General features: G+C 43.2%; 1 protein-coding gene across 2 annotated transcripts in view; it reads left to right on the forward strand.

Moving 5' to 3' along the window:
- The window catches only part of KMO (kynurenine 3-monooxygenase), an 850240-nt gene that overhangs the window by 786756 nt on the left and 43875 nt on the right, over positions 1-19609 (forward strand). The window contains exons 14-15 of one of the 2 annotated variants that reach the window (XM_069767941.1): positions 10258-10317; positions 15316-15637. In XM_069767941.1, the coding sequence (XP_069624042.1) occupies positions 10258-10317; positions 15316-15483 (228 nt within the window). In that variant the 3' untranslated portion in view covers positions 15484-15637. Of the gene's footprint in view, positions 1-10257; positions 10318-15315; positions 15638-19609 lie in introns of those variants that run through there. The other variant, XM_069767942.1, reaches the window with a different exon arrangement.

Raw genomic sequence — 19609 nt, forward strand, 5'->3', positions numbered from 1 at the left:
GTCTTCAGGGATGCACCGACATCCTCTCCTCATTCACTCCTCAGCAGTCACTCGCCGGAGAACCTATCCCCCCACAGCAGCCGGGAGACTGATGTGGGTGGGCGGGCCATGGGCGGGGCGACACCGACCTTTAAAAAAAAATTTTTTTTTGCAAAACTTGCTCAGGTGCCACCCCCCTCAAATTGTCCCGCCCTAGGCACATGCCCTCAAGTGCCTAGTGGCAAATACGGCCCTGATGCAGTACAATACCTATAAGGTGCTGGATGAGAAAAAGTCCCTGCTGCCTCACGCTCTCACCCCGACAGCGCTGTTTCGCATTATGCTTCTTCTATGGGGGCCTTCTTTTTGCACTTGCCACTTTTCATTTGAGATTATAATAATAATCTTTATATAGCACTAACATATTCCGCAGCGCTTTACGGGTTGCACACATTATCATCGCTGTCCCCATTGAGGCTCACAATCTAAATTCCTTATCAGTATGTCTTTGGAATGTGGGAGGAAACCGGAGTACCAGGAGGAAACCCATGCAAACACGGAGAGAACATACAAACTCTTTGCAGATGTTGTCCTTGGTGGGGTTTGAACCCAGGACCCCAGCGCTACAAGGCTGCTGTGCTAACCACTACGCCACCCTGCTGCCCAGGCTAAGCCCATGCATAGTCCATTATAAATGTTAACATTTGCACCAGACACTATGCACTTTATATGATATTTATGAATTGGAACTGTTTTCCATGTTTCAAAAAATCTTTTTATATGGGAAGTCTTTTTTTTCCATTCCAAATAGTGCAATATCCTATGTGCAGCTATTCATTTTGTGTTCCGATGCTCCCGCACTCTTCGTATGTTCCAGAAGTTTGATTTTACTTCATTCTATTATATCATACAAATTTTTGTTTGATGTCAATAAAAATTCAATTTTTTAATCTTTAATACTATTTGCAATTTATCGTCGTACCTCTATACTTACATTGAGGTTGTGTTTATGAAAAAAAGATTGCATAAATTAATAAGAAATGGTCTAACAAAACATTACCTGGCTGCAACAAAGGTTCTGCTTCCCCTATGCGCGTTTCAGCAGGCGTGTCTTCTTCTGGGGGAGTGGCATCCTATTGTGACTGACCCTTTTAAAAATTATGGTAACACCAATCATACTGCATCAATAATGGGAACATGTGAGTGGAGCCACTGCCACAAGACCCATCCCCAGCCAGTAGACACCGGCATCAGCGCAAAGCAGCAGAGAGTCTGCGCCCATGAGCTGCAGCAGCCACTGACCAGTAGATTAGAGATAGAGGAGAAAAGAGCCCACAATAGCAAAGTATGTGGTGATATATGGTAAATGGACACTAATTCCAACACTGGAGGAGGGAGGGGGACTATAAAAGAAAATTAGTTGCAACAATCCCTAAGATAAGGTTCCAATAGTTAAGAACCTATAACAAAGTGAAACATTTGATTGGATATGCCTATGCAAATATACTCAGATACACATATATAGTGATGTAGAAAATGATGTGTAAGGATAGTATAAGCAACTAATCTACATATGTAAACAATGACAGAAAAAATGCAGTGCAAAACACAATATAATTAGAGGAGTACCATTGTGTCCCCATTCTGAAGAAGAAAACATGAATACAGAATGAAAGAGTAAAATATATCAACTTTCAAATAAAAGTGATGTCAATATGCTCAAAAATACATAAAAAATGTATGAAACTGACATATATATGTGCATGATAGAATACTATAATAAGGTGACTAAAATGTGTAACAACAAGCAAAACAAGAGAAAGAAAAAATATAAAATTAAAATAAAATGTATAAAAAGGCGATAATGTATAAATCTAATAAAATTATCTTCTCATATTAAATATGTGAAAATGCAATGAAGATATTATGGTACACCAAATATTTTGGATATTTGGTGCCTGGTATACACCTACTTACTATTTACTTAGTACATCTTATACATATTATATTAGTTAGCATAACCTGCTGACACATTCCCTTTAACAGGAAATGTGGATAGAGGGGGCTATCCGCAACTAGAATTGTTTTTTTTTTTTTAGTTTAGCTCTTCATTTAAAATGCATTATCATGTCTGCCTTCTTATCACCCAATCCGCTGACATGCTGCGGAAAATAAATCGCAGCGTTTCCGCGCGGATTTTTCCGCAGCATGTGCACAGTGGTTTTTGTTTTCCATAGGTTAACATTGTACTGTACCCCGCATGGAAAACCGCTGCGGATCCGCAGCGTCTAAACCGCTGCGGATCCGCAGCAAAAACCGCAACGTGTGCACATACCCTTAGAGTTTATGCTGCCCTAGGCACTTTTCGTGCTGCCTTCCCCATTGGTGAGTATGACTAAGGCCGGAGTCACACATGCGAGAAACACGTCCGTGTCTCGCATGTGAAAAGCAAGGTCTGGCGCCGGCACTTGGGAGCAAAGCTTGCGGCTCCATGTGTTGCTATGCGGCCGCACGCTCCGCTCCGAAGTGTCAGCGCCACAGCTTGCTTTTCACATGCGAGACACGGACATGTTTCTCGCATGTGTGATCCCGGCCTAATGCAGACACTCTCGGCAGTGACTTAGGCTACTTTCACTTCAGCGATATTTGGCATTTGCGGAAGATCCGGCAGTTTTTCCGCATCTGCAGCGCAACGGATCGCTTACAGCAACAGTGCGTTCGGCCTCATTCATTCCCTTCTGCTATAACAACATGTGCATCATTTGCAGTTTTGCCGTGATCCAGCAAATGTGGTAATTGCAGCAACGGGGAAAAAAAAAGCTGCTAGCGGTGTTTTTTTGTCTCATTTTAAGTGCAAAACCGCAAGTGCTGCACATGTCCGCAAGTCCCATAGGGAATGAATGAGGCCAAATCTATATATATGCCCATGTAGCTCTTTCAAAGACAATTCTAGCAATATTTTTACATGTTCAGTCCATTCATCTGAAATCAATTTGCATACATATGCAAATGAGGGAGTAGATCTGTTACTCCAGCTCTATACCTGCTCAGTGCCACCTCTTCCTGATCGACTTACAGGTTTTTTCCAGAAAAAAACACAGCATAGAGGCTGTCAGTGAAGCAAAAGGATGTGGCACTCTGCGGGAAATAGAGCCGGAGTGATAGAGGGTCAATTGAAATGCTGATTTCTGAATAAGGGAGAAAGGGACTGACCATATAAAAGTATTTATGGAGTTTGTCTTTGAAAGAGCTACATGCACATATAAAAGGTTTGGAGGGGTGAAATCCTGCAGACAGACTGCCTTTAAATAAATATACTGTCACTGTCCCTGTGTTTTTATGGCTAAGTAATGAAGAGAAAATGAGTGGCAGCCATAGATCTCACTTCCAGTCAATGTCCCATGAACCCGAGAGTCGACACTGGTGGAACAGAGCCAACACAAGTGGTCAGCCTTCACAGAACTGTGGTGACAGTGCGGTCAAGGCTTTCGCTGGGAATTTTGGGGCCCCATACTGGCAAAATTTCTTGGCCCCCTGGAGACTCCGACCAGATTCCACCCCAGTTCCGCCTGCACATCCTCAAGCCTTCCACAGTCCCAACGCCCGCTCTTGGAAAAACTCATCTTCTGCACCATGTCCTCACCAATCTGATATTAACAGTTCTCAGCAGACCACATACATACAGTAGCTAGCAGCTTTTGTTTTGGCCAAAAGAATTTTTAAGCCGCCACCACAACAAGATTGACTCTTTTGGTCGGGCCCTACTCTACTCCAACCTATTAAACATTTCGTAAAATATCCAATACTCTTTTTAGGTATATTTTTATTTATTTTTAAGGGATTGAGTCACATATATTTTTTCCACATACAAGAGAGGAATACCATCACACCGTGACCAGACGACATATTACCACCTACCGTGACCAGATCACATATAACCATCACGCAATGACCAAATAATACCACATACAGGGAGAAATACCGCCACACCATAACCAGATCACATACTACCACCACAAAGAGACCGAATACTACAATACTGATGATTAATAAGAAAAACACAACACTAATGCCATTATATACAGGAGCTCTGTATATAATGTCAGTGTAGAGGTAATAGTGATCACCGTGACATTATACAGAAGAGCTCTGTATATAGTGTTAGTGAACAGGTAATAAAGTGTATAGTGTCAGTGTACAGGTAGCACACTGACTCACCAATGACATCACTAGCTGAAGTCCTTCATCTTTGCTGTTCTTTTTCATGCAGCACAGATCGCCATAATTATTTCCAGCCAGGACTTGTCTCTGCATAAAATAACACATGAGCACATTCCCCACTTTTATCCTTTCTTCTACTACACATCTGAATACAGACGTGCACCCACCATTAATATATAATTAGTTATTATAAATCCACCAATATGCCTCCACCAACTATAAATAGCCATTTTCCCCACTTAATAAACATATACATTAATTAGCCCCTGCACTCTTTCCCACAATTCATTACCAGTCACTGCATCCTCAACGCCCCCCCCACTATGTACCTCCAGCTTCCCCGATTCATTATATTTACATGCCCCTTCCGACCCAATTCATTGTCATGTCTTCTCTCCCACCCCCACCCTCTATTCATTATCAACTGCTCTCCCCCCACATTCAATACATCATTTACTCCCACCACCCTCAAAATTCATCATTATTTGCTCTCCCATCCCCCACCTTCAATTCAATTGCTGTCCGCCATCCCTCACATCATCATTTTCTGTCGTCCTCCCCCTCACTTCATTTGCAATTCCCCTCATTTCATCATTCGCAGTCCCCCATTTTTCCTTCACTTCATAATGTTCAGTTCCCTTCCATTCATGTGCAGTCCCCCGTTGCCTCCCTCATATCGTTTGCAGTCCCCTCCATAATTTGCAGCCCCCCTCCATCATTTGCAGCCATCCCCCTCTCCATCATGCCCAGATCCCCCCTCCATCCTTCATGTGCAGACCCCCCTCCATTCATCATGTGCAGATCCCCCCTCCATCATGTGCAGATCCCCCTCCATCTTTCATGTGCAGATCCCCCCACCATCCATCATGTGCAGACCCCCCTCCATTCATCATGTGCAGATCCTCCCTCCATCCATCATGTGCAGATCACCTCTCCATCATGTGCAGATCTCCCTCCATCCATCATATGCAGATCCCTCCTCCATCCATCGTGTGCAGATCCCCCTCCATCATGTGCAGATCTCCCTCCATCCATCATGTGCAGACCCCCTCCATCCATCATGTGCAGATCCCCCTCCATTCCTCATGTGCAGATCTCCCTCCATCCACCATGTGCAGACTCCCCTCCATTTATCATGTGCAGATCCCCATAATGTCCAAACCAGACCAGAGGCAGATATATATTACACCCCCCACCCCACTCACTATCTGGGACTGGGTGCAAACAATGGCAGTGCTGCTTCTGCTGTCTGTGCTCCAGCTTCCAGACAGAAATGAGCCTGAGGAGTCTGAGGGAAGTGGTGAGTCACTGACAGAGCCGTGCAGCAAGCAGCGTGGGAGCAGGAGGGAGATCATGTTTACGCACTGCATACTGCTCTGCCGCTGTGAGTCCCAGGCCAGCAATGTGTGTCCCAGCCAGGTCGGGAGACAGGGTGCCGCCATTCCACCTCAGCCCCACCCCCGGTAAGTGGACTGTGTGTTAGCAGGAATTAGGAAGAGTCGGCACCAGCATCACCTGTACTGACTGCCGCTCTCCGCCCCCTGTCTTCAGGGATGCACCGACATCCTCTCCTCATTCACTCCTCAGCAGTCACTCGCCGGAGAACCTATCCCCCCACAGCAGCCGGGAGACTGATGTGGGTGGGCGGGCCATGGGCGGGGCGACACCGACCTTTAAAAAAAAATTTTTTTTTGCAAAACTTGCTCAGGTGCCACCCCCCTCAAATTGTCCCGCCCTAGGCACATGCCCTCAAGTGCCTAGTGGCAAATACGGCCCTGATGCAGTACAATACCTATAAGGTGCTGGATGAGAAAAAGTCCCTGCTGCCTCACGCTCTCACCCCGACAGCGCTGTTTCGCATTATGCTTCTTCTATGGGGGCCTTCTTTTTGCACTTGCCACTTTTCATTTGAGATTATAATAATAATCTTTATATAGCACTAACATATTCCGCAGCGCTTTACGGGTTGCACACATTATCATCGCTGTCCCCATTGAGGCTCACAATCTAAATTCCTTATCAGTATGTCTTTGGAATGTGGGAGGAAACCGGAGTACCAGGAGGAAACCCATGCAAACACGGAGAGAACATACAAACTCTTTGCAGATGTTGTCCTTGGTGGGGTTTGAACCCAGGACCCCAGCGCTACAAGGCTGCTGTGCTAACCACTACGCCACCCTGCTGCCCAGGCTAAGCCCATGCATAGTCCATTATAAATGTTAACATTTGCACCAGACACTATGCACTTTATATGATATTTATGAATTGGAACTGTTTTCCATGTTTCAAAAAATCTTTTTATATGGGAAGTCTTTTTTTTCCATTCCAAATAGTGCAATATCCTATGTGCAGCTATTCATTTTGTGTTCCGATGCTCCCGCACTCTTCGTATGTTCCAGAAGTTTGATTTTACTTCATTCTATTATATCATACAAATTTTTGTTTGATGTCAATAAAAATTCAATTTTTTAATCTTTAATACTATTTGCAATTTATCGTCGTACCTCTATACTGTGTTTATGAAATAAAGATTGCATAAATTAATAAGAAATGGTCTAACAAAACATTACCTGGCTGCAACAAAGGTTCTGCTTCCCCTATGCGCGTTTCAGCAGGCGTGTCTTCTTCTGGGGGAGTGGCATCCTATTGTGACTGACCCTTTTAAAAATTATGGTAACACCAATCATACTGCATCAATAATGGGAACATGTGAGTGGAGCCACTGCCACAAGACCCATCCCCAGCCAGTAGACACCGGCATCAGCGCAAAGCAGCAGAGAGTCTGCGCCCATGAGCTGCAGCAGCCACTGACCAGTAGATTAGAGATAGAGGAGAAAAGAGCCCACAATAGCAAAGTATGTGGTGATATATGGTAAATGGACACTAATTCCAACACTGGAGGAGGGAGGGGGACTATAAAAGAAAATTAGTTGCAACAATCCCTAAGATAAGGTTCCAATAGTTAAGAACCTATAACAAAGTGAAACATTTGATTGGATATGCCTATGCAAATATACTCAGATACACATATATAGTGATGTAGAAAATGATGTGTAAGGATAGTATAAGCAACTAATCTACATATGTAAACAATGACAGAAAAAATGCAGTGCAAAACACAATATAATTAGAGGAGTACCATTGTGTCCCCATTCTGAAGAAGAAAACATGAATACAGAATGAAAGAGTAAAATATATCAACTTTCAAATAAAAGTGATGTCAATATGCTCAAAAATACATAAAAAATGTATGAAACTGACATATATATGTGCATGATAGAATACTATAATAAGGTGACTAAAATGTGTAACAACAAGCAAAACAAGAGAAAGAAAAAATATAAAATTAAAATAAAATGTATAAAAAGGCGATAATGTATAAATCTAATAAAATTATCTTCTCATATTAAATATGTGAAAATGCAATGAAGATATTATGGTACACCAAATATTTTGGATATTTGGTGCCTGGTATACACCTACTTACTATTTACTTAGTACATCTTATACATCTTATATTAGTTAGCATAACCTGCTGACACATTCCCTTTAACAGGAAATGTGGATAGAGGGGGCTATCCGCAACTAGAATTGTTTTTTTTTTTTTAGTTTAGCTCTTCATTTAAAATGCATTATCATGTCTGCCTTCTTATCACCCAATCCGCTATGAACTTTTTATAAAACCAGGCTATATTTGTATTTACGTAATACATTTACTTATATTTTTGTTATTTGTATTTATTTAAATGTGTTCTTTATTAGAAGAGAAAAGAGTGGCACTCACCTTGGGAGTAACATACAAGTGTACTATGCCTCTACAGTGATGAATAGGGTGTTCACACAGGCAGCATTAAAAAATACAACTGTAACTCGCACTTCATCTGGCTCAATTCCAATTCGGGCCTGTTAAAGAGCTGGTCGGTCACTCATAATGCAAAATGGATGCTGCCTTTTTTAATGCTGTCTGTGTGCACAACCTATTCACTGCTGCACAGAAATAAAGAACTTATTATTTTTACTCCGAGAGTGAATGCCACCCTTTTTTGTCTTCTAATTAAGATCATGTACAATATGCGGACTATATATTTTTTGTGTTTCACACCTCCTTTATGGCAGGGTTGCCAACTTGACTTTTTTTTCTGGACAGCTTATCAAAAATTCATAAACAGACAATATTTTTTACAACACATTGGAAAATCATTATTACAAGTGTTACATGTCTACAGCCCACAATTCTGATATGAAGACATACATCAGCTGCATTCTGTATGAACTGTAAAATAATGATAGTCATGGCTGAAAGTGTTTACATCCCTTAATTTGTTCCAAAAAATGAATTATTTCTCCCAGAAAATTATTGCAATTACATATGTTTGGTTATACACATGTATATTTGTGTGTATTGAAACAACACAAAAAAAGAGAAAAAAGGCAAATTGGATGTAATTTCTCACAAAAGCCCAAACATGGGCCAAACAAAATTGTTGGCACCTTTACAAAATTGTGAGTAAACAACTTTGAAGGAGTATCACATGCTTGAAACAAACTCACATTTGGCAAGTAACAGGTGCAGGCAATATGAAGATCACACCTTTAGATAAAGCACCTCATTACGCTGTTTACCGAAAACGAAATGATGCCTACAAAAAAAAGAACAGTACCTACAGTCAAATATGGTAGAAGTTCAAAGATATTTTGTGGTTGTTTTGCTGCCTCTGGCACTGGGTTCCTTGACTGTGTGCAAGGCATCATGAAATCAAGGCATCATGAAGATTACCAAACGATTTTAAGGAACAATGTAAGGCCGGGGCCAAACTTGCGAGTTCAATGCGAGAGACACGCATCAAGTCCCAGCACTGCCGCCGGCGCTCATATTTCTATGCAGCTGCATGCTCTGGTCCCGAGTGCCAGCGGCAGTGCCGGGATTTGATGCGAGAGACTTGTGCGAGTTTCTCGCATTGAAATTGCAAGTGTGACCCCGGCCTAATGTTCAGTGTCAGAAAGCTGGGTTTGCATCCTAGGTCATGGGTCTCCAAGCAGGACAATGGCCCCAAACATACTTCAAGAAGCACCCAGAAAGGGATGGAAACAAAGAGATGGAGAGATCTGAAATGACCAGCAATGGTTCCAGATCAAAATTCCATTGACCACCTGTGGAGAGATATTAATATTGCTGTTCTGAGCAGGCATTTTTCAAATATGAGACCTGGATTGGTCCAAAATCCCAGTTGAACACCATGAACAGCTTACATTTTTTGCAAACAGGGCAAAAAATTTATGTATTTTTACAAACTATTAAAAAGCAGAAAAGAAAAGGAAAAAAAAGTAGAGGAGCTGTCATGATGAAGATAAAGATGAAAGATGGTGAGGGTGAAGAACAACAATAAAAATGTATTTTCACGCTTGCTGTCTTTTAATAAATATTCATTGTTGTAAAGAGCTGCGGAATATATTGGCGTTATAGAAACAAAAAAATATTATTATTTATTCGCACTGGTGTTCTCTGTCTTCTCCAACCCGGTGATGCCATTCTCTCATGTGAATCGTATCACACTAAGGTGATTAGCATAATTGGCCCAATTCTCTCTCATGAGAGAATACATGGCAGTGTGAGCGTACCTTTTTGTTGTTGTACACCTTCTCTATTTATCATCCATGTCTTCATCACAACTGGCCCACCACATTGTTTTTAATGAGCTGTCCTGATGACTTCTATGGGTGGAGGAGCAGTCTATATGAAGAATTCCACTTTACTTCTACTACTCTCATCAGTTGACCCGTACATTTCCACCACTCTTCTCTGTTTCTTGTTATCAGGACTTCACCATGGAGCACTCCTATTTTGTCTTCCATTTTTATGAACTGTCCTGGAATTTCAGAACGGTTGGCAACCCTGCCTTATGGTCTTATGTCCTGAAAACCCATTATATTTCACATGTCTGTCCTCCCAGCACAACTCTTCGATTCCTAGTGCGAGCGGCAGCTAGCTTTCTTCTTTCCTTTTCTATTTTGTGTTACTTAAATTTGTACTTACTATTCTCTCTGTTTTTCCCTTAGGTAACATTCACTAGGATACGATACCACAAGGTTGTCCTTCGTTGGAAGTGGCAAAATAAGGTCACTATAATTTATATATTTATATATATATATATATAATTTAATTATAAAAGTCAGCTGATTTTCTTACGCTAAAGAGTTCATTTGAATTCATGCCTCCAGGGGGCACAGCTTCGGTGACGGCACCGCTAGTCACCGAAGAACCCGCTCCCTGCATTTCATTCATTCCCCAGTCATTTACAGCTGGGAGCGGCTGCATTAGCAGCACTCCCAATTGTAAAATGTAAATGCCCCTAAATATGGATTACTGCGTGGGACTTGACTGTAAGGTGGACAGGTATGGGATATTGTTGCGTTTTTATTTTGGAATTTTTTACAGGAGAATGAGGGCTTCGTTTGGATTGAGAGCGCAATAAAGATGTTAAACCTGTGTGTTTCATTATTTCATTAAAATACTTTATTCTTAATGTGTATGTGTACTTTTAACCCTTTCATACTATTGGATTAATAATGGATAGGTGTCTTATTGACATCTCTCCATTATTAACCAAGCTTAATGTCACCTTACAATAGCAAGGTGACATAAACCCCTTATTACCCCTTATGTCAATGCTGCAGGGCAGTGGGAAGAGAGAGGCTAAGTGCCAGAATAGGGGCATCTTATAGATACGCCTTTTCTGGGGTTGCTGGGGGCAGATGTTTTTAGCCAGGGGGGCCAATAACCATGGTCCCTCTCTAGGCTATTGAAATCTGCTCTCAGTCACTAGCTTTCCCTCTCTGGCGGAGACAATTGCGCGGGAGCCCACGCCAGTTTTTTCCCGTGAATTAATCCTTTAATTTAACACCTACAGCTTCCAAATTTTACACACACACTACTAACATTATTAGTGAGGGACATATAAAAATCGAACTGTTCTCCAATGGTGTACTGTAAGTAAACCGTGTCTCATATCCTGTCGGGTTTTGCAATGATTTTACAGAATCGGACAATTGAATTATCGGCTATTCTGCTATCTAGCTCTGTATGAAATATAAAGATATATAATATGTATATATTTATATGTGTGTCAATGATATATATATATATATATATATATATATTTATACCCATACTATGTGTATATTTCTTTTCTATCTATTCTATTCTAACCTGTCAGTGTGATTTTACTGTACACCGCACTGAATTTCCAGCTTTTCTAAAGGACACTGGTGCGTATTTCTCACAAGTCACACTGATGGTCCGTGTGGTGTGCAAGTTTTTCTTGCACCCATTGACTTTCATTGGTGATTCTCGGACGATATACGGTGCAAATCGCAGCATGCTGCGATTTCACTCGCATGTATAATACGGCTGAGAAAACAACGGATGATAGGAGCTTCCCCATAGACTAACATTGGTCCGATTGCGATGCGATTTTTTATCGCATAGCACTCGTCCGTATTACGGTCTAGTGTGACTCCGGCCTTACTTAGCAACTTGCATGTTCATTACCCTAACCATGTATGTTATGAATTAACTGAATAGTTTATGAAGGATTGTCAAAGTAATTACATGTGCAAAACAAAGACAAACAAAATAATATTTATGAAATACATATTCATGGTGTATCTCCAGGTGCGCCGAATGTCTGTGGAAAAAATCTAATCTACCCGAAGATTTCATCCATTATAAGTTCATGCTAAAAACATACAACTCTGCCCTTCACCTCTACAAACAAACCTATTTCAACACCTTCATCACCTCGCTGTCCAATAACCCTAAACGTCTCTTTGACACTTTCCAGTCCCTACTCAACCCAAGAGTGCAGGCCCCAACCACGGATCTCCGCGCTGACGATCTGGCCAATTACTTCAAAGAAAAAATTGACCACATTCGACAGGAAATCATCTACCAATCTCTTCATACCATGCACTGTCCTCCCTCCCCCACTGCATCTAGCTCACTCTCTGACTTCTTTCACCTAACAAAAATATTCAACCTTTCTCTCACTTCCGGTATTTTTCCCTCCTCATTTAAGCATGCCATCCTACATCCATTACTTAAAAAACCATCCCTCAATCAAAACTGTGCCGCTAATTATAGACCTGTCTGTAATCTTCCCTTCATGTCCTTGAACGCCTGGTCCACTCCCGTCTTACCCGCTATCTCTCAGATAACTCTCTTCTCGACCCTCTTCAATCTGGTTTCCGCTCTTTACACTCTACTGAAACTGCCCTCACTAAAGTCTCTAATGACCTACTAACAGCAGCATTTGACACTGTGGATCATCAGCTCCTCCTCACTATGCTCCACTCCATCAGCCTCAAGGACACCGTTCTCTCCTGGTTCTCCTCCTATCTTTCTGACCACTCCTTCACTGCATATTTTGCTGGTTCCTCCTCCTCTCACCTTCCCTTTACTTTTGGGGTTCCTCAAAGATCAGTTCTAGGCCCCCTCCTCTTCTCTTTGTATACTGCTGGAGCGCCCCCAGATGCAGGGCCGCAGGTTACTCGGTACCGGTCTTCTGTCTCTGTTCTGGGGTTGTCACGGTGGCTGGACCCAGTCTGTGACCCTGCTAAGGGGCGTCCAATAAAAGGTGATACAAGTCTGTCAAGGTTTCATGACGCCACCTGTGGTATTCGATCAGGGTGACCGACGCTGCTTGGGGTCCACTGGGGTGATGTGATGGCAGCTAGATGGTATACCTTCCCACAGGTGAAGTATGTCCCCAGGGCTTCCCAGTGATGTAGGTGGCAATGGCGTGAGGTGCAGACAATAATGAGGACACAGGGTTGCAGTCTCTTTACTGGTGACTTCAGGATCCTCAATCCAGAGCACAGTTAACAGGGCTGTCTGAGACCGGCCGGTCCAAAGGCACATCCAGAGTTCCCTTTGCAGGTGGAAATTGTTGCCTACCACTAGCGCCTGTGTGTTGTAGTGCTTCCCTGCTGAGCATTCGGGATAGTCCTCACAACTTCTATTCTCGTTCGTCCCAGTTCTTTCTAGTTCTCTGTCCCCCCAAGTTGGTCTGGATAGGACGCACCTGTTTGACGGATAGGCTCGGAGTTCTTCCGGGACCCTAGAGACGCCCCTCTCCACGGTTGCCCCCTATGTCTGCTTAGGTGATGTAAGGTAGACAGCCAACCTATAATTAACTGTCCTGCGGAGTTTGAAGTAAGGCCTAGAGTCAGTTACTTCCTCGGTGTTCCGGCCACCGGCTACGCGCCTCAGTAGGATGTTGCCGTTCTCGGGGCACGACTCCTACTGGTTCTCCTGTGTGCTTGATCTCGTTTCTCACTGTCCACAATATCCTTTGCTTCGTGTCCTTTCTTAGGATACCGCCGCAAGGTAGTGCAGGCGCGGTTCCATAACGTTCTGTTCTTGTCGCTAGGTACCTGCCAGGTTCCCACGCCTAACAGGGACCCCCCTGAATCTTCCCCGCAACACCCCCTGCCACGGGATGTTGCCTGGACAAAACCCAGTCAGCTTCTCACTAACTTCCTATCCAACCCCTAGTTTTACCAGTGTGAGGATTAGCCTAGTAAATAAAACCTTTTGCTCCCCCTAGTGGCCGGAGTGTGAAGTGTAATGTGTGCTGGTGACACCTGGTCAGGTGAACTCCTTTAGTGCCATCAGACGTACCATCACTCCCCTTAGTGGCAGAGCGACATTTCTGCAACGACCAGGTCTCTGGGGCGCTGCACTACCCCTATTGGACAAACAATCAGTAGGTTTGGTTTCCAGTACCATCTCTATGCTGACACCCAATTATACACTTCTTCTCCTGTTATCACGCCGACCTTTTTAGAAAACACCAGTGATTGTCTTACCGCTGTCTCTAACCTCATGTCCTCCCTCTATCTAAAACTGAACCTGTCAAAAACTGAACTCCTAGTGTTTTCTCCCTCTATTAACTTACATTTGCCTGACATTGCCATCTCCATGTGCAGTTCCACCACTACTCCAAAGCAACATGCCCGCTGCCTTCGGGTCATACTTCATTCCGAGCTTTCATTGACCCCCACATCCGATCACTGGCTCGCTCTTCTTATCTGCATCTCAAACACATTTCTAGAATTCGCCCTTTTCTTACTTTCGACTCTGCAAAAACTCATAGGGTATGTGTCCACGTTCAGGATTGCATCAGGATTTGGTCAGGATTTTTCATCAGTATTTGTAAGCCAAAACCAGGAGTGGAACAATTAGAGGAAAAGTATAATAGAAACATATGCTCCACTTTTGCATTTATCACCCACTCCTGGTTTTGGCTTACAAATACTGATGAAAAATCCTGACCAAATCCTGATGCAATCCTGAACGTGGACACATACCCTTACTATTTCACTTATTCATTCTCGTCTGGACTATTGTAGCTCTCTACTAATCGGCCTCCCTCTTACCAAACTCTCCCCACTCCAATCTGTCCTGAATGCTGCAGCCAGGATCATATTCCTCACCAACCATTACACCGATGCCTTTACCTTGTGCCAGTCATTACACTGGCTACCCATCCACTCCAGAATCCAGTACAAAACTACTACTCTCATCCACAAACCACTCCATGGCTCAGCACCACCCTACATCTCCTCTCTGGTCTTAACCTAACTATCCCTGTGTGGCCCATTAAAAACAAAACAAAACCCATAATCAAGTTCCTCGCATCATGTTCTCATATACTTTTATGCTGTTAACAGCCCTTGGTGTCTCTACTGCTACATACTTAGGCAGTTAACTGGTTCATGCAGCTTTACATGAACACCCGAGCCTTACACTATGGCTGGTCCGAATAACTAAAGCAATTGTTACCATCCACCTCTCATGTCTCCCCTTTTCCTCATAGTTTGTAAGCTTGCGAGCAGGGCCCTCATTCCTCTTGGTATCTATTTTGAACTGTGATTTCTGTTATGCTGTAATGTCTATTGTCTGTACAAGTCCCCTCTATAATTTGTAAAGCGCTGCGGAATATGTTGGCGCTATATAAATAAAATTATTATTATTTAAAATTATATAAGTACAATAAAAACATTCTGAAAAAATAGTGGAATTGATATATGACAATACATTTCTTTTTTATATAGGTTATAAATGCAGGACTTGTGACATTTGGTTGTTCAATGGCATGTGGTGGCACTTACCTTCTAATAAAATATCTGCCTGAAATCATGAAGAAGGAAACTATTTCATTTAACTTGCCAACTGCTCGGTTTTTATCCCTGCCAAATTTTGCCTTTACAAAACGTTCTTGATTGCAGTAAGCAGCCTTTTTCTTGAAAGATACTTCTAAATAGCTAAGTAAAAGAATGGCTATATGACATATGCTGGGCTTTATTCTATGAAGAACTAGCTGTTTTGCTTAAAAACAGATATTTCCAAAATCCAAATAAAATATGTTGAAACTGCTATGAAATTTCTCTTTATTTAGTGTTGCTGCATGGCGTCTTCTGATTTCTCAGATTAAAATATAAAGGTACAAACAACAGTGTTGTGCAGGAGTAAAAAATGTATTATGAAAATTAATCTTTTGACTCAGCATGTTTTCACAATCCTGTGGGCATGATAACATGATTAGCAAAAGGGGCGTCAACGCCAGCTGTCTGCAAATCTTGTTAATCTGCTGAGCAAACCTGAACTGTAAAGTTCGGGGTTCTTACCAAACACCTAGTATCCGATGCCGAAGTATTGGCATGCCTCCTGTTGGCGCAACATGACCCAGCCTGTATTAATGTCGAATCATGGGTGTCACTGCCATTCTATTCTGAGAATGGCACCCTATCAGAGCCTTGTGCAGAGTGCCGTAATAGAGCCTGGTGCAGATTGACCCAATACTTCCTGGTGCAGTCTAGTACACAGTGACCTAATGCAGTCTGGTCCACAGTGACATAATACAGCCCGGTTCACAGTGACCTAATACAGCCTGGTGCACAGAGACCTAATGCAGTCTGGTGCAGGGTCCTAATGCAGTCTGGTGCACAGTGACCTAATGCAGTCTGGTGCACGGTGACCTAATGCAGTCTGGTGCACGGTGACCTAATGCAGTCTGGTGCACGGGGACCTAATGCAGTCTGGTGCACGGTGACCTAATGCAGTCTGGTGCACAGTGACCTAATGCAGTGTGGTCCAGTGACCTAATGCAGTCTAGTGCACAGTGACCTAATACAGCCCGGTTCACAATGACCTAATACAGCCTGATGCACAGTGACCTAATGCAGTCTGGTGCACAGTGACCTAATACAGCCCGGTGCACAGTGACCTAATACAGCCCGGTGTACAGTGACCTAATGCAGTTTGGTCCACAGTGACCTCATACAGCCTGGTTCACAGTGACCTAACAACGCCTGGTGCACAGTGACCTAATACAGCCCAGTGCACAGTGACCTAATACAGCCCAGTGCACAGTGACCTAATGCAGTCCGGTGCACAGTGACCTAATACAGCCCGGTTCACAGTGCATTAAAAAAAGCCCAGTGCACAGTGACCTAATACAGCCCAGTGCACAGTGACTTAATACAGCCTGTTGCACAGTGACCTAATACAGCCTGGTGCACAGTGACCTAATGCAGTCTGGTGCACAGTGACCTAATACAGCCTGGTGCACAGTGACCTAATGCAGTCTGGTGCACAGTGACCTAATGCCGCCTGGTCCACAGTGACCTAATCCAGTCTGGTGCATGGCAACCTAATACAGCCTGGTGCATGGTGACCTAATACAGCCTGGTGCACGGCGACATAATACAGCCTGATGCACGGCTACCTACTACAGCCTGGTGCACGGTGACCTAATACAGCCTGGTGCACGGTGACCAAATAATAATCTTTATTTTATATAGTGCTAACATATTCCGCAGCGCTTTATAGTTTGCACACATTATCGCCACTGTCCCCAGAGGCGTAGCTAGGGTTTTGGCTCGGGGGGGTGAAGCTTCTGAATGGGCCCCTAACCAGGTAACCTTGATTACAATTCGGTGACGCGCCCTAGCTGTAGAGGAGAATCTCAGCAGATGACCGCATTGTTACTGAAGATAATCTCTATGTAAAGACCAACATGGATATTACCGCCATATGGTCAGTGGTAGATACCAGTCCTACAGAACATATAAGAGATCACTGCACAGTCACAGATAATGTCTTACCGCTGACGTTCTTTATGATGTAGTCGCCACTTTTCCCATCTTTTCCATCTGGCCCAGATCGACATGACAACTTCTTCCAGCTACAACTCGTCTGCAGAGAATACAACAAAGACACATTTCACTTCTCATATTCCAGCCCCATCACCATCTATTCCCAACCTGCACAAACTCCTCATCCTGCGGATACCCCAAATACTGAGCCGCTGCTGTCGTATGTGTCCCTATTACTGCCCGATACCCCAATACTGAGCCACTGCTGCCATATGTGTCCCTATTAGGGTTGAGCGAAACGGGTCGTTCATTTTCAAAAGTCGCCGACTTTTGGCAAAGTCGGGTTTCATGAAACCCGATCCGACCCCTGTGCGGGGTCGGCCATGCGGTACGCGACTTTTGCGCCAAAGTCGCGTTTCAATGACGCGAAAAGCGCCATTTCTCAGCCAATGAAGGTAAACGCAGAGTGTGGGCAGCGTGATGACATAGGTCCTGGTCCCCACCATCTTAGAGAAGGGCATTGCAGTGATTGGCTTGCTGTCTGCGGCGTCACAGGGGCTATAAAGGGGCGTTCCCGCCGACCGCCATGTTACTGCTGCTGATCTGAGCTTAGGGAGAGGTTGCTGCCGCTTCGTCAGAAGCAGGGATAGCGTTAGGCAGGGTCCATTAACCACCAAACCGCTTGTGCTGTAGCGATTTCCACTGCCCAACACCACCTTCGGTGTGCAGGGACAGTGGAAGCTACATTTTTTTTTTTTCCCCTCAGCGCTGTAGCTCATTGGGCTGCCCTAGAAGGCTCCCTGATAGCTGCATTGCTGTGTGTACGCTGCTGTGCAAACCAACTGCTTTTTTCAGAGCACAAATCCTCTTGTTCCTTCCTTTCTGCACAGCTATCTTTTTTGTTTGTCCACACTTTTTATTTAATTTGTGCATCAGTCCACTCCTTATTGCTGCCTGCCATATCTGGCTGAGATTACTGCAGGGAGATAGTAATTGTTGGACACTCCCTGTTTTGTTTTTTTTTGTGGGAGATTTAGATTGACATTTCTGCTAGAGTGCCATCCCTGTGTGTGCCATCTCTCACTCAGTGGGCCATAGAAAGCCTATTTATTTTTTTGCTTGTTTTGGGTTATAAAATCTACCTGAAAAAATCACTACATCAATCAGTGGGAGAAAAATATTGGCCTCAGGGCTTGTGTGCCACTCTTGACTCCTGTGTGTGCCATCTCTCAGTCAGTGGGCCATAGAAAGCCTATTTATTTTTTTGCTTGATTTGGGTTCTAAAATCTACCTGAAAAAATCACTACATCAATCAGTGGGAGAAAAATATTGGCCTCAGGGCTTGTGTGCCACTCCTGACTCCTGTGTGCATCATCACTCACTCAGTGGGCCATAGAAAGCCCTTTTTTTTTTTTTTTTTGCTTTATTTGGGTTCTAAATTCTACCTGAAAAAATCAATAAATCAATCAGTGGGAGATTAATATTGGCCTTTGGGCTTGTGTGCCAGTCCTAAGCGTGCCATCTCTCTCTCTCAGATAGTGGGCCATAGAAAGCCTATTTATTTATTTTTATTGGGTTTATAAATTTTCCCTGAAAAAAAATAAAAAGTGGGAGATTAATATTGGCCTCTGGGCTTGTGTGCCATCTCTCTCACAAATAGTGGGCCATAGAAAGCCTATTTATGTTTTTGGTTGATTTGGGTTCTAAATTCTACCTGAAAAAATCAATAAATCAATCAGTGGGAGATAAATATTGGCCTCTGGGCTTGTGTGCCACTCCTGACTCCTGTGTGCGTCATCTCTCACTCAGTGGGCCATAGAAAGCCTTTTTTTGTTTTATTTGGTTTCCAAATTCTTCCTGAAAAAATCATTTTATTCTATTATTTTTTTTTCCTAAAGTCTCCCTGAAAAAAAACAAAAAAACAAATCAGTGGGAGATTAATATTGCCCTTTCTGCTTGTGTGCCAGTCTTGACTCCTGGGTGTGCCATCTCTCTCTCTCTCTCCAATTGTGGGCCATAGAAAGCCTATTATTTTTTTAGCTTGATTTGGGTTCCAAAATCTACCTGAAAAAATCACTACATCAATCAGTGGGAGATAAATATTGGCCTCTGGGCTTGTGTGCCACTCCTGACTCCTGTGTGCGTCATCTCTCACTCAGTGGGCCATAGAAAGCCTTTTTTTGTTTTATTTGTTTTCTAAATTCTCCCTGAAAAAATCATTTTATTTTATTTGGTTTCTAAATTCTTCCTG

The sequence above is a fragment of the Ranitomeya imitator genome, chromosome 5, assembly GCF_032444005.1.
Source record: "Ranitomeya imitator isolate aRanImi1 chromosome 5, aRanImi1.pri, whole genome shotgun sequence".
Taxonomy (NCBI): domain Eukaryota; kingdom Metazoa; phylum Chordata; class Amphibia; order Anura; family Dendrobatidae; genus Ranitomeya; species Ranitomeya imitator.